We start from the raw sequence: 27958 nt of genomic DNA on the forward strand, positions 1-27958 counted from the left end.
AGAGAAATCTCATTATAAAGGAACCTCTTACGGTTCCTGCTGTGTATCCAGCCAACGCAGGGTAACGCTAAGGAGAGCCTTGGACCTCATTTATGTGATGTTCACTCACATGCAATATGTCACACAAGAAAGGAATTGGCAAAGCAGAAAAAGGCATCGGAGAGAAACCATGTCAGGCTTAGATAACATCCTGGTGTCACCAAATGAATCAATGTAATGAGATTGGCACAAACCGCCACTGTAGGTATGTTTTACCACTGCACTCATGTTTTGATTAATGAGCATGTTCAGGCAAAGCTGTGTGTGTTCACAGTGCAAAACCTGGCTAGATTGACTCCCCTGACAGTAGAAGAGGACACTCACCACTGCCTGCCCCTTGGTTTGGGAAGGGCTCAGAAAGCTTCTACTGTCTGTGTCACTTTACCCAGGCTTAGATGGTACCTGAGAGAGTCATGATGCCTGTGATTCTGATGCATCCTTTCCTAGGCAAACTAATGAGGAAACCAACCATCTCGCCATTCAGGCCAGGCTGTAACACAGATTTGACCAGTGCATGCTGTAGACATCAAACTGTGTTCCTCTGATAGAAAACAAGTCACCCCAGGCTTGCTTGCTTGCTTGTTTGTTGAACCCTTGTGGTAAGTCCAGCTGTCGATGAAGTCTGGGCTTCAAACTAGACTGGCTGCCTTAGAGCATCTGCTCTCCTGCCACTGGAGCACTAACTAGGAACCACAGAGATGAAGGACAGGACCCTGGAGCAGAGACTAGCACTTACTTCCCTGCCAGATCTCTTGTGAGGATTGATCTGAGGTTGAAGATAGTTTTGCTTGTATTCTGGTCACTCCCAGAGAAAGCTGGGCTTTGGATCAATGTGGAATGCGTCACTGAATGGTCTATTATTCACTGAGTGCAATGTGCACTCAGAGACACAGCAGCCCTCAATAAAGATTCAATTCTGCCTCTGAGGATCAAAGCAGGAATGAGCCAAGGGAACTACTCAACTCTTTTACATGACACTGAAATGAGAGGTTGGTTGTTTCAGGGCGACTCTTTATGACAGTTTCAAGTTGTGCATTTCTGCTAATTAAATGGCCATCCATTTAGCCACGTCCCTTTAGTAGGGTGTGGAGCTACCTCTGATTTAAGCTCTCCGTTCCTTCTGCACAAAGGCTTACACTTGAGTTTCTCCAGAGCACATGGAGTCCTAACTTCCATCCCCAACTCTGGAGAAGCTACCTGAGCAGGGAATGCAAACAAGAGCTCTTGCTCACTGCCACATGCCTGCAATACAAGCACTTCTAGCTGACAGTTGCCTGAATTTTTTTCCCCGTAATGGGATAATTTATTGCAGGTTATAGAAGGCACTCAGCTGGAGGGAATCCCAGATTTGGGAGATGTTTTCAAAATGTATTTCTGAACTACTCCCTTTTTCAGGAAATCACAGCAGTCAGCAATACCTCATGCTCGGTTTTTTGACCATTCCTTGTGGTCAAAGTGATTTTTATGTGTCTTGAAGTGATTGTACAGTTTTTAGATGTTCTTCTCTGATTTAAATTATTGCATTCATTCCTTCCATCTCTGCTGTCCTCATTCAGCATGCAACTCCCAGTGCTAGCTCCCTGCTGGAGAACAGGATCAGGGGGAGATGCTAGGGAAGGAGGCAAGGTTGGAGACTGCAAAGGAAGTGTGATGCTGGGGAAGGAGGCAGGGCTGGGGCCAGGCTGGAAGGATGGGAAGTCAACATGGACAGGTGGGCAGGAGTGATGTAGTGGGGAGTGGTGATGGGAGGAGACTAAACTAGGGAGTCAGTGTTTCAGGAAGCCAGAAGAAAAAGGGGAAGCTTGTGGAGCCTCTCCTATGAGTCAGAGTGAGTCCTGGTGAAGAAAGGGAATGTTTGACTGAGTGCCTGCAGCCTCAGCCTGTGCAGAGAGGGCACCAGAGGAAACGCATCTGATGACAGAGAAGTCAGCAAGAAGGGCTGAAGCTCTGCCTGGAAGCAGATGAGGTTTGTGAAGACATTTCACTGCACTGATGAGTACATGACTGTAATTTCAGCACAGTGAGCATCTGTCGCCTCCTCAGTCAAGTCTCTCCAACCTGCCCAGCCCCAGAGCCACTGACTGGAGAGGATCAGCCACCTAAAGCAACAGGGGGAAGGACTCTGTCCTCTCACACTCAGCACAGGGGCAGAAGAGGTGCTGTTCAGCCCCTTATGTGTGTGTACCCTGGGACGGCCATCGAAGAAGCACATCTGCTCTCTGATGGGCCTGGGGCTGCTTCCAACCCACAGAGGTCCTGTCCAGGGCACAGGATGCCATGTGGAGGGGCCTAGTTCTGCAGCAGGAGGCAGTCCTGGGTCCTTCCAGTAGACAGAGATCCCAGGACAGAGTCTCAGGTCAGGTATGGTTTAAGGAGTCTGCTTCTTCCTCCAGTAGTAAAGCAGAGGATCAGGGGCACCTCCAATGCTCAAAGACTCAAACAGCAACAGGACAGAGGGAGCAGGGACAAAGAACCATTCCCAGCACCCTGCAATTCTCCTGCCATTGCTGGGGAGCAGCCCTTCAGAGTAACCATCAAGTCTGGTGTTGGTCTCCAGCACCTCTTCTGCGCCCCCTGCCCCCAGCCCGATTGCTGCCGGGCTTGCGGAGTGGAGGAGTTGCAGGAGACAAGGATGCTTAATTACAGAGCAGCCCTGGAAACCAGTAACAGCAGCAGCTCTGTGGCCAGGAGGGGAGGTAGCAGGGCTGTAAATAGAAATTGCGGAGGCAGCCGCGGGATACAGAGTGAGGGAGGCTTCTGTGCCTGCAGCACTCCATCTCCCTCCCTTCCCCTCAGCTTCTCTCACCTCTCCTGGACAGCCTGCCCCCCAGCGTGAACCTGTGTGTGACAAGCAGCCCCAGCATGCAGCTGGGAGGCAGAAGCTCCAGAGGCAGGACAGCAGCTTTGGGTGGAGAAGTGGGTGAAGAAAGGCTTCCTCCTCCATCAGGGGCCACTTCCCATAAAAATGCATGACGGTGGTCAAAGGGCCTCTTTGGTCAGCAAAGAGACCAAAGCAAGATAGATACATGGCCAGATTTCCCCCTCTACCTCAAAGAAGAGACTGTGGGATGCTAGGTGTCTGAACCCCCGTCCCACTGGGGTCTGCCCCAGGTGAAGTCCCTCTCATCCCACCCTGACTTTTCCAGTGTTACACCTTCCACAGCAGCGAGAGCTCTGCTTTCAATAATTTGCAAAGTTTTATTTAAAAATGTTGAAACTAACATCCCACAAGAATTGAATATTTCACCACAGGGAGAAGAGAAATCCTACAAAAATATATATCACAGCGCACAAGGGCAGGGGAGGGGGAAGAGCGAGACTGAGCGGGGAAGCATGAGGGAGGCCAGAGGGGAGGGTAGAAGCCGCGGCAGAACGAGACCAAGTGGCAAAGGGAAAACAAGAGAGGAGTGGGGAGAGTGAAACAGTAGGAGGGGAGAGATACCCAGGAGGGAGACCATGGTACAGGACAGGAGTGGGAAGAGGGAAAACAGTGGGAGAGGGAAAACAATGGGGGAAGAGGAGTAGAGAGCCAGCAGTTGGAGAAGGAAGGCGATGCCTCTCTATGATCTTGCCAAAGTAGGGCCAGCACTACAGTGGGACATTAGCAGGGGTGCAGATGGGCAGCTGGAGTTTGACCCAGGGCTTTTGTGCTGCAGGTCTCAGCTCTAAGGCTGTGCCACAGATGTAGTTCATCAGAGTGAAAAAACAAAACCCCAGTTTAATTCAGAACAGTCTCAAGATAGCCGTGTTTGAGAACTTGCGGGGAATGAACAAACCACTCCTTTCCAAGCATTTTTCTTTATTGGGAAGTGGAGTGGGAAACAAAGGGACCAGATTTGCAAGGGCACTTGGGTGCCATTGAGGAAGAGGTAGATAGCCCTCTCTGAAGTTTTGGGATGCTTGGCTGGATGTGAGTCCCTGGAAACTGGACTGGAGGAGAGGTGTGGAAGCACACACCAGCAGCCTGTTCCCTGCCTACCAATCACAACCAAGCAGATGGGGAAGCCCAAGCAGGATTTGGCCTTGTGGTCATACCACTCTCTTGGGTACGGAGAGGAAGACTTCAGTTCCTGCTCCAAAACAGTATAAGGCAGAGAGGAGAGATTCTCCCTCAGACCTTTCCTCCCTGCCATTGCACTCACAGAGAGACCACCCTTGCGTTAACAAAGCCAGGGCTCTCCAGGAGCTCAGCAGAGACATAGTTCCTTCAACTCATTCAGCCCACCTGGATGTTGCCTTTTAACGGCAGAGAAATGTTGGGCAGGATCAGCCAAAAGCTATGAGCATTTTCAGCTGTTTTCCCCACACACTTTTCTCTCTGTGAAGTTTCCACTGGAAAAAACAATGATCCAGACCTTTCTCCTCTGTTCACCTGGAAGCCAGAGAAAACTGATAGGCTGTGCCTCAGAAGGTACTGGCCTTTGCTCTGGCTTGGTATTCAGTGCTGTCAACACATCCATGTGCACATCTTACAAAATACTAGCCTGGGGCAGGGAAGAGACTACAGGCATGCTCCAGCTCCAGTCTCTGTAGGGGAAGAGGGTTTGTAAGGCTCCAGTCATGGAGAAAACAGATTCAGTGAGACTATTTATTGACTGGAAGAAGCTTGTGTGTTTACATGTGTTTTGAATGTTTTGTTCCAGGGACAAAACAGCAATGAATGTTTGGGCAGGACCGTGAAGTTGTTTCCCCATACCTAACCTGTTTTGTGTGAGGGAGTGAATGACTGTCATAAAAACATATTTGGCTAGGAAAATTGGTCTTAGAAAAGATGTTCAACATATCCAAGCTTCTGTTGTTGTAAGAGTTTTCTCTACTGCATTCACCAGCTTCCCCCTTACCACAGTATCCATGAAAGGTTTCACTCCCTGGAGATACTTTTACCAAAACCAGAGACTTGTAAAAGGGGGAGGAAAAAACCCTGAACCACTGAAATCTGATTTGTTTGCAGAATTTACAAAAGCCTGGCCAGGAGAGTGCAGGGCTTCCACCAATTAAGCGTTGGAAAATGTTTTCACTATGCCTCTTGTGGTCCCCTCCCACTTTCTTACAAACCTTTTCTCCATGCAGCATGTGGAAAAACAAAGTCCAAGGACAGCCCTTGAAGTGAAGAGTCTAAACTCTGGCCTTGTTTCAACAAACACTGTTGATCAAAGAACAATCTAATTAATCTGGTCTGGAAGATTACTTAAACCAGTTCAAAGCATTATATTGTAAACTGCCAGCAATCAGGAGTGTGGCCTCCTGCAGACTGTGTGCAGATGTCCTTCCCTTCCTAGCATGGATGTGCCAGTGAGAGGGGGAACAGCCCCGAGCTGCTCTCAGCTGGCAGGGGCAGCAGCAAATGGGGCAGCAAGCAGCAACAGCCACCTGGCTCTTCGCTGTCCATCTGCAGCTTGAATGCCCACCAAAGCCTTGAATGGAGCCTGAATAAGAACAGGCTCAGTAACAGATCGATCTGTGGTAAAGCACTAATATCCCCTGCTATAAGCACAGACTCAACCTGTGCTTAGACTAGAGATCTCCAGAGTCCTTTTCCGCCTACACCTTTCAGCCATTCAGTGCTTTTAATAAGCCAGTAATTTTATTTGACCTGTCATTTTCTCCAATTCGCTACTGTTTTTTGCAAAGCTTATTGTAATTTACACTCTTATTTAAATGTCCTTCACAGTGAGTCAGATGGGACCCGAGATCACCTAATAGTTCATCTGGGTAAATGGGCAGAACCAGGCCTCTTATGAAATTCCGTGTGCTTTTTCTTACAAAGGATAGGCTTCTACTACAGAGATAAAGTTTGAAAGGCCATTTCCTTCTCTCCAACATGACTTTTGTTAGAAATTTTGTATGGTGCAATAGGGTCTTCAAATTGTGTGTGAGTTTCCTGTCTCTGGACACATCAGTCCTGCAGCTGAAGGTGTTTGAACACTATACGGGCAAACCTTAACATCACTTCAGCTCAGTGGCTATCAATGTGGTGTTTTAATTAATTTGAAGGTGTCCACGAAAGCCAAGGGAGAGCAACTATTGTCATTAAGCTGAAATATGCCATCTTACTCTTCCTCAAAGGGACACCCTGGGTCCACACATAGAAAGAGGTAGAGACACACGGATCCTGCTCACAGTGACAGTGTGGCTGCCTGTCCCACGGACCACCACAACCCTGAAGGACATGCACAGGCAACCAGTTTGGACAGACACCTGTGCCATTGCTTTCAGTTCCCAACTAGCTGGGGCAACACACTGAGGAAGCTTAGGACCCCAGATATCCCCTCTTTCATGCCTTTGGAGAACATTGCCTCATGGGTTTCCAGTCACTCCAGGAGAGATCTACCAGCAGTACATGGCAAATCTTCCAGTGTTCCCAAAGTCAACTCAAAATTGCTCTTTGTCATACCAGGCACAGAGAGTGTCTGCTGTTTGTTGCCTGTGCCATGAGGGTCTGAAAGCAGCTCCCTACCTCAGCCCCGCAAAACTCAAGTTCCTCATTCCCAGCTTTGTCTGCATGCCATGCTTTGGCTGCAGTGTCCAGGATGCCTGCTAAATAACATTGTGAGCAGAGGGCTTTGCCTTGGATTTTCTGAAGGACATCACCATAGACCGGTGTTCTTCAGAAAAATCTTGTTGAAGGAGACTAAGGGGTTGGAGGGGGACAGCAAGGAGGCTTTCAACAGATCAAAATATTTGGAAAGCTAAAGGAATCTTTTCCAGCTTTAACTGGCAAGAGAAGTGGCAGGGTGGTGGGAACTGAGGGAAAGAAAACTGTGAACGGAGAGATGAAGAAAGATAAAAACTGAAGAGAAAAAAAACTGAGGAGTGTTAGGCAGAAAGAAACTGGAAAGATGTGAATATTTTCCATCTAAGGGGGAGGTAATGTTTCCTTCAAGAAAATGGGTTGTTGAGGGGGCCCAGGTGGTGTGTGAGCCTCTTCTGCCCAAGCTTCACCCACCGTTGGGAATCTCAGGAAGGCCAAGGCCTTAGGAACAGAAGAACCTGCTGCCACCTGAGTCACCTTGGCTCAGGGGACACCAAGCCCCAGTGGGCAATCCTGCAGCCACTGAACTCCAGACATTCACTGCAAAGCACACGACATGGGAGGAGACACACGGAGGGGTTAGGGCCCACAGGGACAGGGGTATGCCTTTCCACCTTGCCTACACCCAATGTCAGGCATGCACTGGTGAGAGAGTCATGGAGATCCAAGTGTGTCTGCGCACATATGCGAGGAGAGGGCCTGGGGAGGTCAAGATTTCACACCACCACCAGCTGTCTTCCCTCCCAGCATCCTGCTCTCCCATCACCCTGTCCTGCGTGGGTGGGGAGGTCCCCAGCCTTCCCCCAGCAGGAGGCTAAGGAGGCCCAGCTCATCCATTTGCCCAGGCACATCCCAGTGGGGTTAGTTAATAATGGTGGTGGTGGGCCGTGGCACAAGGAGATTGTTGTTTCCTGGGGTAGCAGAGGCAGCAGGAATCTGCACTCGCCAGCTATGACAGGAGGGTGGGGGGAGCGAGCTCAGCTTCTCCCAGGAGCGTCACAGGTTCACCAATGGGATTCTGGGGGAAAGAGAGAATTGAAAATTGATTAACGCTTACACTGCCCCAACCCACAACCCCCACTAACCAATGGCACCTTTGCCATGCCTTATTCTACCTGTCCCGCTGTCCCCTGCTACCCCCTCCTGCCTGGCTCACTGGCCACTCACCGGTTGAGCTGGAAGGCCACGTTCTTCCCATGGCCACCCAGTTTCTCCACACCCTCCTGGCCCTGCCTGGACTCCTCTGCCTCAGGCGTGGGGGCCAGGGAGTCGCCGTAGGGCCCCAGGATGCTGACGGTGGTGGGGGAGAGGTCCGTGAGAGGCTGCTGGCTCTCCTGCTGCCTCCCACTGCTTTGCTGCCCCGAGTGACGCCGGCGTTTCTGATTACGGTCCCAGCTTTGGAAAGAGCAAGGGGTGAGGGAAAAAGACAAGCCCCTGCCCTAAATGACAGACCTGTGGGAAGGACCCCACTACGCTCAGTGTTAGAGCCCAACTTGGCCATGTGCCAAACCTTCCAAGGGCTTGCAGCACCAGATCTGTACCCGTGGGACAAATGGGTCCCAAGCCCACAGTCCTCCTGCCCACCCACCTGCAGACACTGGCATGGTGACAGCCTCCAGCGGCCCAAACCTACTCACCAGAACTTGAATATGATCCCGGTGGCAACCAGGACAATGATGATGGAGATGGTGATGGTGACGTACAGCTGGGGGTCCACACCTGCGAGGCAAAGGGAGAGAGGGGAGTGTGATGGCCACTCCCACTGGTCCCCAGAGAGCAGCAGGGAGGTTACATCTAAGTTTTGCAGAAGGAGCTGCTCCTGCAGGGACAGGAGGTGAAAGAAGCAAAGGGCAAATTTACCTTCCCCCCGGGGCCCAAACAGGAAGGGCCGCAGGGTGGCTGGGGTCTCCCGCAGGTTGAGCCCCGCATTATGCAGGAGTGAGTGGGAGTTGGGCTGTGCCGTTGCCATCCCGTGCGGCGAGACAAAGGTGTATCCCAGCGGTGGGAAGCCTGGGTTGGCTGAGTTTGTGTCCCCTCCATCCTCATCTGACACCGTGGGACCCCACACGATGGCCCAGGGGTACTGGGAAGAGGGCATGCCGTCCTCAAATCCGGAGGGGGTGGCAGGACGGGCCCCCGCCGCCTGACGCCTCAGCCGCACGACGTGCCGCAGCTCTGCTCCCCGGGCAGGCAGGGCACGCTGGCGCAGCTGGGCCGAGCGAGAATCCCGCTCCGGCAGCGAGGTCCTTTCCCAGATGCAAATGGGCCGTGGGGCTGAGGGGCTCCGACGGGTGCAAAGAGGCCGAGAGGCCATTGGGACGCGAGAGCGAAGAGACCAGATGCCAGGAGGAGGGATGGCCGAGATGACGAGGAGGAGATGCCACAGCTGCAGGGAGTGGATGCAGGAGAGGAGTGGAGGCATCCTGCTGCAGGGTGGGGGGAGGAAGAAGACAGCCTTATCTGAAATGTCCCTCCTGTTGAAAGGCCAGGCAGCTGGAAGCAGCCCACCACCCACACTCCTGTTGTCTTCCCTCCTCACCTGCCAATGTGGGAAGCTGTGAACCTACCAAGCACTGGGCTCCATCTTAGATGCAACAGCGTCTTTGCTCAGTGAGGATCTTGTCTCATCTTCTTCACTGGGAACCAAAAAGGAGGGGTGTCAGTGTCCCCTCACACAGTGGTGATGACTGTCTCCCTGCAGGCAGTGTGTGCCACCCCAGGCAAGCTCCCGGCTCTGGCAGGCAGGATAAGGAGACTCCATGCACCCACATGTGCACGCTGTCCTGTTCTCGTGCCCCCATGCTCTCCTGCACAGAAGTGTATCGTGCCCCTGATCTCAACACTGCACAGAAACACACGTGTTAGCATATGCTCACAAAAGCCAGGAGTGATGTCTGGAGCACACGTGCTGAAGCACATGCACAGCTTCCCCAGGGACTCTAGTGTATGAGGGCTGAGAGGGGGATTCGGGATCTTTGTTTGCTTATCACTGGAACAAGTTGGAATCTTAATTCCTGTGTTTATTTATAGTGTTGAGCGTGTAATCCATTTATTAAAAAAGAACCTCTTCATTGTGTGCCAGAGCAAGGGAGCAAGAGGGGAAGCATGAGAATGATAAACCAAGAAGACTGAGAAAGAGAGTGAATCAGCCAGAGAAGTCCAGCCTTACTAAAGAATTTGAGAGAAAAACTATGCCTATCAAATATTTAGTATTTATTTTCCTCTTAGCTAACATAAAATTACCTTTCCACACTCCTTATCCTAAAGTCCTCTGCACTGTCCCATCCCTCCCTTTCTCTCTTATTCCTCCCCTTTCTCTCTTGCCTCCCGTTGCTGAGCAGCAATAATACGGAGTAAGGGGAGGTCCCCTCAGCTGGATTTCTGCACCGGACGCGCACCACCCTCTGGCATCAGTCCGGTGGCAGCACGGCTGCCCTTCACGCTGCCTGCACCTTCCCTTGGCTGTGCACAGCGCGGTGCCGGCCCTTCCCCGGTGAGCTGTTACGTGCCTGACCCCAGATCCTCTCCGCAACCGCACGCACACACGGGAGAAAAAAAAAAAAATCATGCAAGATGTTCAGCTCACTCCTTCACTGTGAAGAGGAAAGCATGAATGCCGAAAACCCACGGTCATGCCCTCCTGTGGCTGCCAGGGTGAAGAAACAGGGATGCTTGGTTGAGGGAGTGAATGCAGAGGCCAACCCTGCGCCTCCAGCCCTGAGCAAGCTGTGCTGCACCTCCCGGCTCCCAAGGGGTTACTGCCATCCGATCCTGCTCAGCCCATGTCCTGAACTAAAACTTCAGCCTCTCCTGCATGGGAGGCTTCCTCTTGCTGAGGGAAGAGCCTGCTGCTTGCTGTGATGTACACCTGAGGAGAGGGGCTGGGAAGGAAGGGCACCCAAGAGTAAGTAGCTGTCTAGCTCCTGCTGCATTAACCGAGGATATTTTTAGTTTCCTTCTGTTAAATATTTAAACAAAGTTCACAGAAAAAAAAAAAAAGAATTGTTGGCTAATGTGCCCTGCCCCTCCCTCCGGGGCAGGATCAGTCTCTGGAGGGATCCTGAGATGAAGATGAGGAGAAAAGAGCAGCTATTCTCAGCATTTCTTTGTACTTTGCTCCTGAACCTCTAAGCCTTGGAGGGGATTCAGTGTTAAAATGCAGCTCTGCAGAGAGGCAGCAGAATAGAGTAAGATTCTTACGAAGGCAGAGACTGGGGAGATCTTGGCCATCTGGATTATGATCACGATGCCGTGGAAGATCATGTCTGGCAACACAAATCCATGACAGAATTTATTTTGGACTTTGAAAAGGAGGGGAATTCCAAGCATCGAGGACCTCCTTGTGTGAGTCTCCAGGCTAGAGGGCACACAAGCTGCACACGTGGTTTCAAGGTGGCCTGGAGTGCCTGGGGCCAAGCCTGGCACTCACCATGAGACAGTAGATTCCTAGGGTGAAGAGCCTGCTCTCTTTGTTGCACGGCATTCTCAGCCACAGCTCAAATCTTCAGGGGCTGTGGGCTGTTTTGCATCAGGCAGCAGATGTGGATGCAGCCATCCCAGAAGGGGAGGTCTTCTCCAGGTACTGGTAGACCTCAGTGCCAGTCCTCCAGGGTGTGGTACGGTAGAGGTGCAAGTGTAACCTCTATCACTCCTCCTAACAGCATTGACTCTACCCTCAGAAACATGAACTGGGTGTAGGTGTGCTGGGTCACTGCGCTGTCCTTGCTTGTTGGGAGGTCTTATAATGGAGACCTTGTTGTACGCCTCAGCTGAGATTGTGACCTGCAGCAACAGCACCACAGACTATGGATTTCCAGGGTTAAAAGCCTGGGAATAAGAAACCCTACAGAGCCAAATCCTGGATGGCTTTCACACCCAGTAGTCTAAATTTCAGCCCTACGTAGCAGGTAATGGCTGTAATGAGCTGAGGGGAAGGAGTGACCCCCAGCACTGACCACCTCATGTACACATGATGCTGGGGAGTTGAGAGCCCGGACATGCGGCATAAACCTCAGACCTGAGACACTGCTCTGCACAGGTTCTGCTGCCTGTGAAGAGCCAGTGGCTCTCAGTGCCCCCATCCCAAAAGTGACTCCAGATGAGCGCAGGAATGAGGCAATGTCAGTCTTAGCTAACACATTCTGGTTTGCTAATCAGGTCGTGGCCGAAGACAGAGTGAATGGGTCCTGCACTGGCAGACCCAGGCCTGGTTGTGGAGGAGCTGGGAGCAGCACATAGCATGAAAGCTGTGGAACCAAAGGAAGGTTTCAGGTGGAAATGCCAGCCAGTGCAGACTGGACACCACTGTGCATGGAGAGTTTATGTTCAAAACAGAGCATGGATGTCCCTGTGTCTTATTGAAAAACTAGCAGACAAAGCATGTCCGGGGCACTCTGCGGTCAGCCACTGGCATTTGGGACTGTGTCCTGGGCACAGACCCTGCTGCGTTGGAGGGCAAGTGTAACACATGCACCTTGTTTGGCTCTGTATGCAGCTCCCAATGTGGATCCTGAATAAACTGTTAGATCTCCAGAGAGGAAAAGAGGACACCAATGCTGTTACTACCTGGATGCATAAATCCCACCTTACACCATTCAAGAAGACTTTGTGCACCAGAGCAGAGAGACTGGATTTCTGTACCAGTACCTCATGACATAACTCTTGCTTTCATATTTGTTTCCCAACTCTAATTGCAATAAAACCAGACAGGGCTACTCCCAGAGTCTGAACAGGAACCTGTACGCTTTCACTCTAGGTACAGAGCCTTCACCACAGCGTTCCGGTCCTGTGATGCACAGATGACAGAGTGTGAATGACAAAGCTATTTCCCCAGGGCACTTCATTGAGCTCAGTTTGTGAATCTTGGTGCTTGAAAGCAGCGAGTAAGAATTACATTGTTCTTTGCTACTGCATATGGACCCCACCATCAGTACAGACTGGGGCTAATCTGTTAGAAGCTGCTCTCATTGCATTTGCAGAATGGAAACATGAATCCACTGCTGTTCTCCAGCATCAGGGACCCATCTGTGCTTCCTCCCTCTCTATAAGTCTCCTGCAGCATGGATCCACCACTGCTGGGACATGAGAGAGCAGATCTCGGTAGCCATGCCCCAAAGCATATATACCAGTTCACCAAGGAGGGCTGGGAATTTACATCCTACCTAATGGCTAGGAGTAAAGCCTGCTGCACTCCTGCTCCGAGCAGGGAGCTCAGACTAAACCCTGAATGTGACACCCTGAGCTCTGGAGTTCAGATGCTACCATGCCCCAGGAAAGCCCTAGGATTTGCTGATGATAACTCCTTCTCCATGTTCAGGACTCTTGTATACCATCATGCAATAGATAAATCCTGTCCAAATAAAAAAGTCACAGGAATAATAGAGCCAAGGTGCCAGATGTGTGCAGACAATAACCATGCTGTAGCTCCCTCGCATCAAATGCAATCTGTAACCTTCTGTTACAAAATGCTGAAGTTTGACAAATTCAAATGAGGAACAATACTATTAATAAAGAGGGTCACACACCGGCACAATTTACCTGGGCAAGTGGTGTGTTCCTTACTGCCTGGAGCCTTTGCCTGGCTGTATTCCTAAAAGAGATGCTACAGTTCAATCAGAAGTTATGGGCTTGGTGCAGGAAATTAAATTGGTGAAATTCTCTGGCCTGTGCTGTGCTGTAGGTCAGCCTCGATGATCAAAATGGTCCCTCTGGCCTTAAAATCTAGAATCACACAGCTTTCTCGATGCTTAGCCGAGATCAACTCTGACTGGAGAGCAGTTGGATGAAGCCGAGCGCACACAAGCCGTGTTAGCGAGAAGCGGGTAGAGTTGCCTTCCATCTGGGGATGGGAAAAGAGTTGCACCCGATTCTGTCTGGCTCAGCTGGCAGATGATGATCTATCTGTATTTTTGTAACATCTCAAGCTTGACTGCTGTGATACTGTGCCTCTAGGAATGAAGCTGTCTGCTCTCAGAGTGTTCCAGCTAGTTCAAAATGCAGCAGTCTGTTTGTTCAGCGACTCAAGCTGCTGGGAAAGCATCACCATACCCCTCTGCACCCCACATCACCTCGCCTTTGAGCATAGAGTCTAGTTCAAGGTCTCCAAACCAGCATTCAAAGCCCAGCATGGGACAGGCCCCAGTGACCTAAGCAATCAATCACCTCTCCTTATGCAGCGATGACCTCACATGACGGATATATTCCACTGGAACAATGAAATTGCCAACCAGTTTGGGGAGAGGGGGAAGGGATGGAAGAAGGTTAAAGAGGCTCATGACCCTGAGAAACAGAACATTCACAGGAGCTGGGCCAAGATTATGAAACTTGCTGCTGGCTGAAATAACGCTCGCCATTAGCAACCCCGCAGCACCGAGAGCTTCATGCAAATCCTTGCTTCACCCAGCTCCCCCACGGCAACAATCCCACTCAAAATAGTGATAAAAAAACCAAAACAAACCTTAGGAGGACCCAGCCCACCTCACAGAGAAGGAACGCTAGGTTGGCTGTAATTTTTTAAACTCTGAGCCAGCATTAAGGGCTACGGTGACAGCTACCAATATGAGATTGTGATCTGGGACCACGGAACCTGGCAGCTATCTCCAAGCACTGAGCAGAGCCAGTCCAGGCACTGGTAGCAAGACCCTGACATGCACTGCATGGTGTCCTGGGCATCCCACATCTGTATTTTTCTCAGTGGTCATGAACATCCCAGAGTTCATGGTCCAAGAGCCAGAGATGCAGTTGTTACTGGTTTGGAACGGGAAGCAGGAAGCCCAGTGTTGGTGAAAAAGGGTTATATATACATCCTGCTGTATTCAGCTGGGTGGGGACAGGGAAAGGGAGGAATCTCAGGGCAGCTGCCCCAAGGAGGTAATTCTGTTGCACTCAGAGGAGTTTTGGCAGCTGGGAGTGTGAATCCAAATGCTGGTACCCTGGGATGGGAGATGACAAGCCCATCTGGGGAAAGAGTTCCCACTATGCATGGGGCTGGGGACAACAGCTCACAGAGCAGGCTGCATCTGGGGGCAGGCAGTCGGAATGCAGTGCCTCACGTCAGGCTGCTCTACCTGGTGTCTGAGGCTGAGAGGGTTGGTGGCAGTGCCCAGGAGGATCCAGCAGGACCATGGAGGGGCTGACACTGCTTGTCTTGAATCAGTGCAGGTCCTGCAGCATTTGGTGACTTGCCAGTGAGAATTCCTGTGCCAGGGTACCAGGCTGAACACTTAGGGGCTGGGTATGGAAGTCCTAAGGCTGGGGCAGAACGCAGGGCTGGAAGGGTGATGATGCATTTGGACATTTTGGTAGCTAGGGAATGGGGATGTGAAGCCCATCAATGGTCCTCTGAGCTTAAGTCTCCCTGCATTTGGGAACTGTGAATGTGGCCCCATTCCAAGCAGCACTCTAGGATGCCGGTCCCCTGCCATCTAGTGCCTGCCTGCAATACATGTTATGAGTCTGCCAATCTTCTGCCTCCCAGTTTCCTACTGTTCCCGGGCATCTGAGTGTTTCAAGTGCTGAGTCTCCACATCTGAATTGCTCTCTCTTGCATGGTGCACCCTTGGCCAGGCAGCATGAGGGACTGACCCCTCTGTTTCCTTCCTCCAGCTGCGCCGATTTGGCTGAAGTCGCCTTCCTCAGCACAGGCTCCAGTGCTCCAGCACAACAGGTCTGTGATGGAGCCTGAAACTGGAGGGCAAGAGGCAGCGATGCCTCGGCTGTGCCCCCTCCCTCCCATCCCCTCGGGCATCCCCTGCCCCAGACTGAAAGAGGAGGAAAAGGAGGGGGGAGGAAGGAGACAGCCGGCTAGAAGGAGACAGAGCACCTAGATGGGGAAAGGGAAAAGAAAAAAGGAGAGAAAGGACACAGGGAAGGAGACGGGGAGAGATGACTTGGAGACAGGCATGGAGCCCCCCTTCCCCCCACCTCTGCAGCCCTGTCCCTACTCTGTCCCCCAAGCCCGGGCCGAGAGGATGAACTTACCTTGCGAGGAGACGAGTGGGGCGCAGCCGGGGCGGCGGAGCAGGGGGCTGGGGGAGCACAGCTGCTGCTGCCCGTGCCTCTCATGGCCAGGACGAAGGAAGGAGAACAGGAGGAGGAGGAGGAGGAGGAGGAGGAAGGTTTGCTGAGGCTGAGCCTTGGCTGAGGGAGAGGGAGCGAGAGATGCCTTGAAATAAACAGCTGCCGAGGACTGGTCCAGCCCCTCTTTCTCTCTCTCTGTCTATGTCTCTCTCGCTCGCTGCCTCCCGTTAACCCCATGGCTGCTGGCACGGGCGCGCCCGGCACCGTGGCCCCGCTGCAGCCCGCGGGGGGCGCCGGGGTGGCCGGGCGGGGACAGCGGCCGGTCGGGGGCAGAGCATCCCCCCGGCCCCGGAGCCCCCTGCCCCGGTGGCCGGGTGCGAAGGCTCCTCCCGCTCCCTGCTCGCCCGCGCTGCGCTCCCGCAGCCCCGCGCCCGCCGGACCTGCCCCCCGCCGCCTCCCCGCCGCCGCTGCCCGCTCCGCTCGGCTCGGCTCGGCTCGGCTCCGCTCCGCTCGGCTCCGCTCCCTCGTCTCGTCGGTTATTTCGGGATCTTCACAGGAAGCGATTAGGTTGCCATGGAGAGAGGTGTCTCCAAGGGACCCGTCGCTTCAGCTCGCTCCGGCGAATGCCACCCCCGGACGGGTCCGTCCTTAGGGGGCGGAGGCCCCCCGGGATCCCGCTTCCCCGAGCCGTCCCCCCAGGGCTCACCCCCGCCGCCCCCCGCCTATCTGCCCCGCAGCAGTACCCTCGGGTAGATGCCACCTCCCGGTCCCGCCCTCCATCCCCGCATCCCTGCATCCATCATCCCCGCGCTTCGGGCCCCCTGGCTCTACTGCCCGCCGCGGTACCGGGGGGGGGGGGGGGGGGTAGCAGACGGGCGACACCGGCGAGGCGAACCCCCGGGGGGGCGGGCGGCGGGGTCCGGTCGAGCCTCCCGGGCAGAACCCGTGGGACACACGGGTGCAGTGGGAGCAATGGGGATGGGAGTGATCAGTCCAAGGTGGGTTTACCCGTGGAGAGATCACCCAAGTCTTTTGAGCGTGTCCCCAGGCGTCGATGCCAGGGATCGATGGGATGCGTCTGGAAATGGTAGGGATGTGACAGCGAAATTAGAGAAAGAAGCTGATGTGCCTTTGAGGGGCTGGGTGTTTCACAGGGAAAATCTCCCTCCACCATCAAGAACCAAACAGAAAGCGCAGACCAAATCCGAAGGGAGCAGCTGAGCAGCCAACGGGCGAGAGAAGAAAGTCAATGACAGAGAGACAGTTTCCACTCCAGGGTCTGAAATATGAGGAAGCAAAAAAGTAATTTCCTCAGATCCTCAAAAACAATCAAACTTTTCATCATAAAGTGACGAGGAAAGACTGTGACTGACCCTGGGAAAAAAAAAATAAAAAATAGTAGAGACAGCACTGAGCTGTAAAGCAACCTGCCACTGCATCAGGAATGGAGAGAGGTGACAAATGGACACACAGTACCAAACCTGAGCACGGCAGGATGCCTGGAACAGGTTGTGCCAACTTTGGACAGATACTGAGGGGGCTGAGTCTCCTGTTCTTCATCAGGCCTCCTGCGAGCTCCTGTGCTAATGAACCAGGCTGCTCTGAGCTTTCCCACGCCAGGACGTTCGAGTCTTGCATGTGTATTTGTGAGCATGTTTAGGAGAGCCGACAGGTTTTTCACATGCTTGGGAGTAATATCAGTGTGTGTTTGGACATATTGGCATGGGGAAGCGGTTCTGTTAAGGCTTACAGTGACTGGGAGGTCAGGGCGTGGGAGGATGGTGCTGCTGGGGTTTGTGTGAGACGCTGCACCACTGTGCATCAACAGCCATGCACATGCTGAGGGCCCCGGCTTTTGTCCCCTTCATGTACAGGGGGGTTTATGTCAGAGATTATCCAGACTTCTGTTACATTCTCCAGCCTTTTTATCTCTAGCCCTCATGGGACTTGTACAAATCATCTGTGCAAAGCTTGCTCAGTGAGCCCTCGCACACCCATCCCAAGAAACCCCCTGTACAGACATGGTGGAGAAACACAAGTCAGCATTCAGCTTGTCTTGCTCTCCACACTTCTTTTCCTGCTTTCTCACCTGGGAGTAGAGGAGGGTAGAAAGCTCTGGAAGGGTCTACATCAGGCACACAGGCTCTTTCTGACCTTTTCAAATCCTGACGAATGTGTTTAGTATAATTGGGAAGCACAAAACAGAGGAGAAATTTCAACCAGGGAAAGGTCAGTTAAAGGGTGAAAATCCAAATGACGCAAACACTGAAAATCCCCCTGAAGAGTAAAACTACAGAAAGCAGAAAAAGGAGTCAGCCATATGAGAGAGAACAAGGAGGAGGATTTTGTAGGGACCAAGAAAACACTGGGACATGGAGGGGGTAGTCAGGAAAGCCACAGAGGTGATGGGAACAGCAAGTGTAAGGGCTGATGTCATTTGCACATCACTCCTTCATGATAAAAAGGGAATGGCTTGTTTGGTACCCTTTTCAAGGGAAAGCTAATGTAAAATTACAGAGAAATTTGAAGAGAGAGATCAAATCAGGTGTTATTGGCTGTTTTTTCTGTCTGGCAAAGTCACTTGCAAATCATCCCATACATATAATCATTCACCCCCAAGACTTCTGAGGGCAAGCGGGCCAGTGCTGCTGTTTTTAGCATTGTTTCCTAAGGCAAGAGAGACCCATGTGGTTGCCCTGCTACCTGCAGAATTCTGTCTGTCTGTCTGTCTGCCTGTTAGTTGCCATGGATTTGACAGAAGAACCAGAATCTAAAATGTAAATAAGCTCCAACAAATTGTATGAAGACCGGCAACCTGACAGAGGAAAGAGATGCTACCAATGCTGGAACAGAGCCCATAGCCATGCTGCTGGGCAAAGCCTCACCGATTCCATCCAGCAGGCCAAAAGAATTAAGCAGAAAATATAGGGAAAGCTGTATAATGCTATAGAGTGGTGGTGGAGGAGCCCAGTGACTATAGGGGAAAGAACTTGCAGATGTGGCAGGCTGTGGAAAGGAGGTCATCAAGACATGAAGGTGTGGTAGTGGAAAGTATAGAATATATAAGAAAAGAAGTCCATAGAGAACCCAGTTTCCTTGGCCCTGTTGCTCACCAAATAACTGGTTAATAAGCTCTGGAATATCAGAGACATCCCAGAAGACTGGAAGAGAGCTGTGCCCTGCCAATATTTGTAAAGAGCAAACACAAGACCTGAAAGTTTCTAGGCAAAAGCAACAAAGAGCTGATATGAGATTCTCCAGTTAATACCAATCAGCCTAGTTTGGAAGAAAACTGATCTTTCTGCATAAACTTGTTTTGTTCTTGTCAGTCTTTGATGTGACTACAGGTTTGTTTGGAAAAGGTGATGGCTTAGATCTATCCAGGCTTCTGGAAGCGTTAATTTCCCAAAGCATGCTGATGAGAAAAAACAGCATTATGCAACATTAACAGAGCAGGAGGTTAAGTGAGCTGGTTAACTCCATTTAACGCCCTGCAAACACAAAGGAGGTCATCCCTGGAAGCCCACCATTGAGTGGCAGTGTTTCTTACGTGGATGCCCAGGAATGAGTCCTGGGTCAGGTATGACTCACCATTTTATTCAGTGCTTGGTGAGCAGATATAGTTCATTCTGACACAATTTACTGAAGGCACAAATATTGCTAGAGTGTTAAAAATAAAGAGAATATGACTAGCACAGAATGACTTGCCCCACTCGGTAAGGTGATCATTCTCATAAAACTTCTTATAAGGCTGTACAGCCATGAACAGGGAAAAAATGCCCATATCTACAGATAACAACTTACAGTCTTGAAAAGAGTAATCTGAAAAAGATTTATGGATCATAACAGGCAGAAAACTGAACACAAGACCAGTGGTCCAGGCTGCAGGAATGAATCTGAAGTGATCCCTGGCCACGCAAAGACAGAAGTAAGGACAAGGAGTGAGGAGATGATTAATCCTCTCTCTGTGTCTGAATAAGTCCCATGCTGGAAAACTGTACAGTGCTTCATGCTCCATATTTTAAAAATAACTTTGAATCAAAGGTGATCTGAAGGCTGGAGATCTCAGTAATTTAAAGAGGTCAACCTGTTTAATGTATCAAAAAGCAGAACGAGACATGACTTGCCTGCAGTATCACTCCCTTCCTGGAGAAAAGTCTACCAGGTATTCTGGCAAAGAATAACAAGAGCCAGTCACTGGAGAGTGATTAATCACAGAAACAAACTACCAAGTGAAGTGCAAGATCCTCTCTCTTCTGGAGTCTTTGAATCACAACTGAAGACCTGTCTGGAAGCCAGTTCCTGATTTGCAAAATCCTGAGGGCTGTGAGAACAGATCAGAGGGAGAATTACCATGCAGTAACACTGTTTTTTAAACTTCTCTGTAAGCAGCTGATACTGGGCTGACTTTAGGTGTAACTAGGTACAGGTCTTATGACTGTGTGTGCATTAGCCCAGTACAAGCTAAAGGGTTAAAAGCCTTCTGGATCATGTTGGTATCCAAGAGATTCACCCCAGCCTCCTTTGTCCTTACAGTGTTTTTGTCTCAGAGCCCACGTTACACACAGTTGTGAAAAATGGTCTCATGAGATGTGACTCTGCTATGTTTGGAGAAGGACTGGTGAAAAAATATCTCCAGCGTTTTGACAAGTTATTTGGATTCCGTGGTGTTGAAGAGAAGAACAACCTAGAATGAGCCTGTACAGCTCTACAGGCTTTAAAGTGGGACAGTAAGTGCATAGGAAAGAAGGTGGATCTACAGCATAAAGAGAATGGAGGTTTCTCTCTGGAAAGATCAGAGCGAGAACAGAAGAGAGGGATGATGCTAGGGGGTGGTTACAGCTAGGATCAGAAATCCCAAACATTCAGAAATAACAACACAGAACGTCTCCATGTCACAAGATTTATCTTCAACTTATGAAATGTTGTACAGGCTTGCTTTCATCCGCACCCTTCGCCTCCTACTTTCGGCTCTTTAGGTTACATGAAAATCACATTTCACAGTTTCCCTGTGACCATAAAGATAGGCGTTTGCTTTTTGAACAAAGCAAAAGCATGGGATTTACTGACTCCAGGAAGCTTGAATTTAATTTCAACAGCTGGCACCCCGATCTAGGGATGAGGTAGACTTTGCTAAGTTATGGGGATGTTGCTGATAACTTATGCACTCGTGAAAGTGGTGACCTTGTCATTTGGAGAGCACGGGATCTGAGTCATTCAAAGAACTTTCTAGTCTTTGCCCTTGACGCAGGATAAAGAAGGAACAGATAAAAAAGTGGGGGCCTAGCACACAGGATGTAGGACCTAGGGGCCAAAGTGAAGAAGGAAGATAGAGAGAGCATCATGTAGCAAGGATGCTTGGGCCGCCGGGCTTTATCTGGCTAATAATGAAAGGCAGCAAGCGTGTCAGAGAGTATGAGAGAAACAGATCAATAGAGAGATAAAACTGAGATAGAAGGAGCTGGCAAGGGGGTGGGGAAGAGAGTAATAAAACACTACAAATCAGCAGGGTTACATTTGAACCTGATTTGAATGCACTCTGCACTGGTGTAAGTGAATACGGCAGGTATGAGGCTATGGTGAATCAGACCTAAATACAGAAATAAAGAAGGAAAATTAGAGAAGATGTAGTCTTCTTGTTAATATTGCCCTGTAACCTGCCTTCACAGCTCTGAGCCAATTCTACCTGTCCTGCTTCTTCTTTAATCCTGATATATGGAGAAGCATAGATTTTGCTGGCTCTGAGAATACCGACTGATAGCCTTTCCCTGCTTCCCTGGGCCACCACAATCTTCCTGAAGAAGTGCCTATTGGGTGAAATGTGTCTTGGTCACGTTTTACCTGAGCTGAGTGTAGGAAATGCTCCTTACCACCTCGTTCAGCGAGGACCCAGGGTAGCACAGCTTCTGAGGACACCCTGAACTGCTGCGTTTGAGGCATTTTTCTAAGAAAGGTGATGGACTGTGCCCACGTGCAGGTACCAATGGAAGCTGATCAGAGAAGCTTCTTTGCTCAGCTCCAGATTTTTGCAGCAAAGGAGACTGTGACATCCCAAAGCTAAGATCATCAGAGCACATAAATGAAAACGTGCCCTTACCAGAACAGTACTGAGGGTCTGGGTACCTTTCCCTCTCAGCGCATATGCACCTCCCTGGCCCAGGCACTTGGAGCCATTTTGCTGCTTATGCCTGGAATTAGTTTTAAGTGATGTTCATCTAATCCTCGTGGCATTACCGTTAACATTAGAAGTTCAATTTTCCACACTGACCATAGCTGTCCACACTGCTCCCTTCTTCTGTTGGGAGCCTCAGCGAGGAGACCAAGCACGGAAGAAGACTCAGGGACTGAAGGGGATGGGGTAGGGACAATCCATACAGCTGTTGAAATGAGCCTGGGAGACAACCAGTCAACTCCGTAAGGCACCCATGAGTTGTATTTTCTATCTCTAAAATTGCGTTTGGAGCAGTACCATACCCCAAAGGAGCCTTCTGCGCAACTCAGCCACGGCAGCTGTGTGAGCAGAACTAGAGTCAAAGCAAGAGAAGAGAGTTGTTGATACTGGCAAGTAAAACCTTAACAAACGTAGACTTTACCCAGATGAATATTTCAAGATGTTACACTTATTTCAAGATGTTACACTTATAGAAGTCTGGCAAAGAAGTAGTCAACTGCCTTTAATGTGTGCTAAACTGATCCAGCTGAAGATCAAATCTCTTGCTAGCAATCCTGTGCTGGTGTGCAAACTTGCCCAGATAGCTCTAAGATTTAAACATGCTAAAACCATAGACTGTATTGGGCTCCCGTCAATTTGCTGCCTGTTTTGCTTTCATGGAAAATCACCACTGGTTTCTAAAGGAGCCAGCCACAAAGAAGTTTGTGCTGGGCTGGAAATTCTTGGTCAAACAGCTTAATATTGCTTATTGAAATGCATGCTGACTGAGCTCCTCCAGGTCGCTCTCACAACTCACCTCTGCCTGCCATGTGCTTTATACAAGACGAGAAGAGTTATGAAGGTTTGTTGTTTTTTTTTTTCCCCCAAAATGACCTCCACTCTTTATTCTCTCTCACCTGGCATGGGGAAACGTGCCCTCAGCAATGCCTCCTGACCGCATTGCTCTAATTCACACGCCCACGAAGAGATACTGAAGGTGCACCATAAACATTTCTATCCTTGTGGAGCATTTAAACTATCTTTTTATGGCCATACCCTGCCTGCATCAGGGATGCATTTCTTGACAAGTGCGATGGTTAATGATTCAGCAGATAGTAAAGCCATTTTTTTTGTAAAAATTAATGCAGTAGAGGAGAGGAGGCATGCAGGGATTTAAGAAATGCACAGCTTAAATACATAAGTACCGTGCTTTGCAACATAAGATATTTTACATTTACATATCCCCAAAACACTGCCCAGAATAGTGAGATCTTAATGGCGTGAAAGCAAAAATTGGAGCGATGTGTGGGCACACACAAGGTATTTCATGCACCTTTTTTAATTCTGCTGTTGTACTTATAGAATATATCATTGAGATGTGAAACACGTCACTCCATATAGTAGTGCATCTGTTTTCTCATCAGTTATTTCAACATAAATCATGGAATCAGAGAGTTGTTTGGTTTGGAAGGGACCTTAAAGACAATCTCGTTCCAACCCCCCTGCCATGGGCAGGGTCACCTTCCACTGGACCAGGCTGCTCAGAGTCCCATCCAACCTGGCTTTGGTGTACATACAACCTTCCAGGTGTACGGATGAAAAGCAGATATTCACCAGACAGGAAAGACCCATAAATACGTGGATATTCACGAAGCATCCGTGACCAGCTTGATGGGACACATCTCAGTACGGCTGGGCGGATTGGGGGAGTTTTGACAGAGGATGGGGCGTGAAAAAACAGGAAAACATCGGGCAGGCGCTGGCAGCGAGCAAAGTAGGGCATGAGAGAAGTGCTGAATGGCGATTCGGGCTGGCTGGTGCCTGTGACCAGCGCGGCGAGGGCTGAGTGGCCACCGCGATGAGGCTGCGCCGCAGGCACACCGCAGCCTGGGATGGCCCGGGGATACGATCCCTGACGTGCCAGGGTGTCCGAGGGTGTCCGGGGGTGTCCGGCGGATGCCGGGGGTGGCCGGCAAAGGCCGGAACAGGCTCCGAGCCGCCGCCGGCAGTGCGCACCCCGGCCGGCAGGGGGCGCTCTGGCGGCGGGCGCGAGCCGCCGCGCGGCGCCCGGCCCCGCCAATGGGGAAGCTGGGAGGGCGGGACGAGCCGGCGTTTTCGCCAATGGGTGGCGGGTGCGCGTCAGACGCGGAAGCGGCCGTGGTGCGGCGGGCGGGGCGCGGGGCCGGCCGGGAGCGCCCGGGCCGCGCCGGGGCCAGGGCTGAGCCTGCGGGGGAGCGAGCGCGGCCGCGCCGGGCCCCGCCATGGCGGCCGAGGGCAAGGTGACGGGGCAGAGCCAGGAGCAGTTCCTCCTGCTGGCCAAGGCGGCCCGCGGCGCCGCGCTCGCCAGCCTGATCCACCAGGTGCTGGAGGCCCCAGGCATCTACGTGTTCGGGGAGCTGCTGGACATGCCCGCCGTCCGCGAGGTGAGACCCGCTCGGCCCCGCGGCCCTGCCGGGCCCGGCCCGCGGCCCGGCGGGACCGCCTGACCCTGTGTCCCCGCAGCTGGCCGACAGCGAGTTCTCCCCCGTGTTCCGCCTGCTCACCATCTTCGCCTACGGCACCTACGCGGATTACCTCGGTGAGGCCGGGCCCGGGGCACAGCGCGGGGCGGGGGCCAGGAACCCCCGGACCAGTGATGGGGATCCCGCAGGGTGGGAAAGGCTGCTCCCCACTACCAGGGCCCTCATTTACCCAAACAGCCCCCCAGGGCCCTGCCACCGACCCGAGACACGCCTGGTTGTGGTTTGGGCCCCCAGACCCTCCAGGTATCTGACAGTAATTAACGCTGCCATTTGCCATCTGCCGAAGAGCATCTTGACAGTGACGTTTTTGAGGGACGAGGAGAAAGACTTGAGTATCCGTTGGGATGTGCAGACCTCAATAAATAAGGCATGGGACAGCTAGAGAGAATGACTTGAAGGTGATGACGGGGGGGGGGAAGGCTGCTCAGAAAAGGTCTTTTGAGCTGAAGATTGATGGGGATGGCTTGGCAAGACAAAGCATCACTTGGAGGATTGGTGTGCAGGCATTGTAAGAGATGGGTGTGGTGCAGATGCTTCTGTGCGGACCTGGGAAATGGAAAACGAGACATAAATTTTAATACCCTGTTCTTTCCCCTGACAACAGCTGAAGCAGCAAACCTCCCTCCCTTGACAGAAGCTCAGAAGAACAAACTGAGGCACCTGTCAGTTGTCACTCTGGCTGCCAAGATCAAGGTAGTAGCCCTGTTTTTCCCTGAGTTCTCCCCACACTGGGATTACCTCATGCTAGTTACCATCATGTTTCCACAGTGCATCCCCTACTCAGTGCTGCTGGAGCAATTACAGCTGAAGAACGTCCGGCAGCTGGAGGACCTGGTGATTGAGGCAGTTTATGCAGATGTGCTGCGAGGGAGCTTGGATCAGCGGAACCAGCGCCTGGAGGTGGACTACAGCATTGGGAGGGACATCCGGAGGGAGGAGCTAAGCACCATCACCCGCACATTGCAGGAGTGGTGAGAAGGAAGACCCCATTGCTAACACCCAAAAAAGGTTGCAGAAGTGGCCAGTGGCTTCTCTGGATCCTGTTGTGTGTCGCTGGGGGTGGGTGGTGTTGGGAGGTGGCCTACTTGATCCCCTTTCCCATACTCCAATAGAAAGTAATTTCCGAAACCAATTTTCCAAATTCCCCCGTTTGTGGCTGGCTGGAGGGGTGATGAAGCCGCATCAGCCTTTGCACAGTCCTGGCTGTTGGCAGGAGGCTTCCTGAGTGTTTATCTCTAGTTAGTTCCTAACCCAGCATGGCGTTGTTATCTGTCTCACTCCTGGGTAATAACATAATTCCCTGTGTTATTACATCAGACTTCTGATCCTTTGTCTTCCCTGCCTGGTGTAGCTGCCACCTTCCAGTGTTTTTGGCCTCTGGAGCTGAAATCTGCTGTCTTTCACATTTCTTTCTCTGCTGTGCCAATTCCCTGGCCTGTTCAGTTTTGGGTCTTCTCTCCAGGTGCCAGGGCTGTGAGGTTGTCCTGTCGGGCATCGAAGAACAGGTCAGCCGGGCCAACCAGCACAAAGAGCAGCAGCTGGCCCTGAAGCAGCAGATAGAAAGTGAGGTGAGTGGGGCACAGGAGGGAGCAGTCAGTGCCCCTTGCTTTAAAATGACTAGAACCAGTACCCTGTGGTTGTTACAGTCCTTGCTGAAGTGAGGCATTGCCTTTTCCCTAGGCCAGACCTCCCAGGGGCTTGTGCCTGAAGAAGAGCCCTAAATCAGCTTAACACTTCTCTGCAGTGCAGGGGCCTGGACAGCTGTTGGCTCTTTTAGCTGACATGAGCTCGCAGCTCTTAGCTCCAGGGCTTCCTTTGAAAACAAACAAAAAAACCCCCAAAGTAAAACTAAAAAAAATTAATAAAAAAATAGCCAAAACAAACTAAAAACCTTATGAAATCCCTTGTTTCTTGCTTCGCTGCTATTGCAGGTGGCAAACCTGAAGAAGACTATTAAAGTGACAACAGCAGCTGCTGCAGCAGCCACATCCCAAGACCCGGAACAGCACCTAACGGAGCTCAGGGAGCCAGCCCCTGGCACCAACCAGCGCCAGGCGAGCAAGAAAACTTCCAAAGCCAAAGGGTGAGGAGTGCAGGCAGACAGACAGAGCATGTGTGTGTGTGAACATCAGTTGTGCTTCTCTGTGTGCACTTAGAAAGGAAGTGAGGTATGAGGCTGAGTGTCCACTCTGATTTATGTTCTTTTTTTTTTCCTCCCACCTCCACAGGCTCCGGGGCAGTGCGAAGATTTGGTCTAAATCAAACTAGTTGGATCTCCCTTCACAGCTGGGAGGGTGAGAGGAAGAGATTTGGGGGATGGAGGGGTAGCAAGGGTCCCAAGTGTGATGCTTCTGAGCTCTTCTCTGAGATCCATCTTACCAGCTAACTCTCCTGCATGTTTGTTCTCTTTCCTATCTTCTTTACCCGCTTTCCAGGCAGTATCTCCCTCCTTTTCATCACAGCATTTCACACTCTGAGTTTCCAGTTTACGCGTTGCTGTTTCCCCAACCGCTCAAGCCCCCATCGCCAGGGCCATGTGTTTCTCTCTTTCTCTCTCCCTGTCTTTTGACAGGTCTATTTCAAGAGCCATAAGGGTGTGTCAGTCACCTTGGCACTCAGAGGGCATCACAGAAGCTTGGAAAGAGGGTGCTGGTGCTCAGCAACCGTCTTGGCTCTATGAGACCCCTGGGATAATTTGCTCCAGGATGCAGCTGCCATCTTTGATTGTTTAATCTTTGTTTTGCTAGGTGGGAGGGTAGTTTTTGAAGGGATTCTTTTAAAAAAATATAAATATATTATAAATATATATAAAACAATAAAATAATAGTTCTATGGACATATCTATACAAACTTGTGCTCCTGTGGTGGCATCTCTTGGCCTCGTATACTGATTCTGGAAGTTCCAAAATAAGGCATGATATTGAGAGCCTCTGTCCCATTTTGCAATAGAATATCCTCAAAATACTCACTTCCCTTTCCAAAGCGTAGTGCCATAGTAGCTCTATTGGGATGAGAGTCCATAAAGCAGGAATTAATCATAAATCTTATTTACAGAGTTTCTTGTGTGGTTTGTTTGCATCTGTACTGTTCAAAAGAGGTGATTTTCAGGTAGTCTCAGAGGAAGATGCAGAAACTGAGGAAAAGTGAATTCATATTTGTGTCAGTACTGGTCCTGGATGGAACAGAAAGTAATGTGGGGGCTTATCTGACGGGTAAAGGTAACGGAGTCAATGCCCATATGTGTGAGTTCTCACAGTATAGATGCTGCACAAGCCATTCTTGGTTCTTGTTAGAGTCTGGTTGAAAAAAAAACCAAATTAGCGAAATTGACTGCTGCGAGATGCCCAGGAAAAAAAAAAAATCAGATTCTCCAAAGGATGCCTCCTCGAGGCTGGCTTGGAGCCGAGTCAGACGGATGTCAGTGTTGCACTGCTGCTCCAGGACTGTGTGCAGACTGATGGAAATGTAAATTGACACCATGACTCCCACCCCCGCTTGGTTCTGCATCTTGTGCCAAGGCTACAATTTGATTCCCTGAACCTGGGTTTCTGTGTGTGAGCAAACCACAGGGAAAAAATAATCTAATGAGGGAAAACCGTGAACTTTGTCTGTATGGGGACTTTTTTGGTTCACTGGCCTAGGGGTGGGTTTTATCCTGGGTAGGCTCCCTGTGCAGATATGTGGGAGTTGGAGCTG

The 27958-nt window shown here is 51.0% G+C and overlaps 2 protein-coding genes across 5 annotated transcripts; one reads left to right on the top strand and one right to left on the bottom strand.

Moving 5' to 3' along the window:
- Window positions 1-3212: 3212 nt before the first annotated feature.
- PIANP (PILR alpha associated neural protein) lies at window positions 3213-16065 on the bottom strand. Of its 4 annotated transcripts, XM_027653613.1 has the most exons (7): window positions 16030-16065; window positions 15551-15709; window positions 9139-9207; window positions 8432-8997; window positions 8209-8290; window positions 7739-7966; window positions 3213-7589 (listed from the first exon to the last, which is right to left on the bottom strand). In XM_027653613.1, the coding sequence occupies exons 3-7, from the start codon at window positions 9153-9155 to the stop codon at window positions 7568-7570; spliced, it is 915 nt and encodes a 304-aa protein (XP_027509414.1). In that variant the 5' UTR covers window positions 9156-9207; window positions 15551-15709; window positions 16030-16065; the 3' UTR covers window positions 3213-7567. The 4 variants fall into 4 exon arrangements, with proteins under 4 accessions (XP_027509414.1, XP_027509413.1, XP_027509416.1 ...); XM_027653612.1 differs by lacking the exon at window positions 16030-16065 and having other exon boundaries at window positions 15551-16011; XM_027653615.1 differs by lacking the exon at window positions 16030-16065 and having other exon boundaries at window positions 8432-8994; window positions 9111-9207; window positions 15551-16011.
- A 7839-nt stretch (window positions 16066-23904) lies between these two features.
- On the top strand, window positions 23905-27316 carry COPS7A (COP9 signalosome subunit 7A). Its single transcript, XM_027653664.1, has 7 exons — window positions 23905-24163; window positions 24243-24318; window positions 24867-24955; window positions 25031-25233; window positions 25725-25830; window positions 26194-26345; window positions 26491-27316. Exons 1-7 carry the CDS (start codon window positions 24002-24004, stop codon window positions 26528-26530), a joined length of 828 nt encoding a protein of 275 aa, XP_027509465.1. The 5' UTR covers window positions 23905-24001; the 3' UTR covers window positions 26531-27316.
- Window positions 27317-27958: the final 642 nt, after the last annotated feature.

Source organism: Corapipo altera, unplaced genomic scaffold, assembly GCF_003945725.1.
Source record: "Corapipo altera isolate COAL_440 unplaced genomic scaffold, ASM394572v1 61, whole genome shotgun sequence".
Classification (NCBI taxonomy): domain Eukaryota; kingdom Metazoa; phylum Chordata; class Aves; order Passeriformes; family Pipridae; genus Corapipo; species Corapipo altera.

What these genes read in the sequence shown, in the direction of transcription:
- COPS7A (XM_027653664.1), top strand. Translation starts at nt 24,002, where the DNA reads ATGGCGGCCGAGGGCAAGGTGACGGGGCAGAGCCAGGAGCAGTTCCTC. An exon ending in CACCTACGCGGATTACCTCG is followed by an intron (nt 24,319 to 24,866) that starts GTGAGGCCGGGC and finishes CCCTGACAACAG; the next exon opens with CTGAAGCAGCAAACCTCCCT. An exon ending in ACCCGCACATTGCAGGAGTG is followed by an intron (nt 25,234 to 25,724) that starts GTGAGAAGGAAG and finishes TCTTCTCTCCAG; the next exon opens with GTGCCAGGGCTGTGAGGTTG.
- PIANP (XM_027653613.1), bottom strand. An exon ending in GTTTGGGCCCCGGGGGGAAG is followed by an intron (nt 8,291 to 8,431) that starts GTAAATTTGCCC and finishes TTTGCCTCGCAG; the next exon opens with GTGTGGACCCCCAGCTGTAC. An exon ending in GGGATCATATTCAAGTTCTG is followed by an intron (nt 7,967 to 8,208) that starts GTGAGTAGGTTT and finishes CTCTTTCCAAAG; the next exon opens with CTGGGACCGTAATCAGAAAC.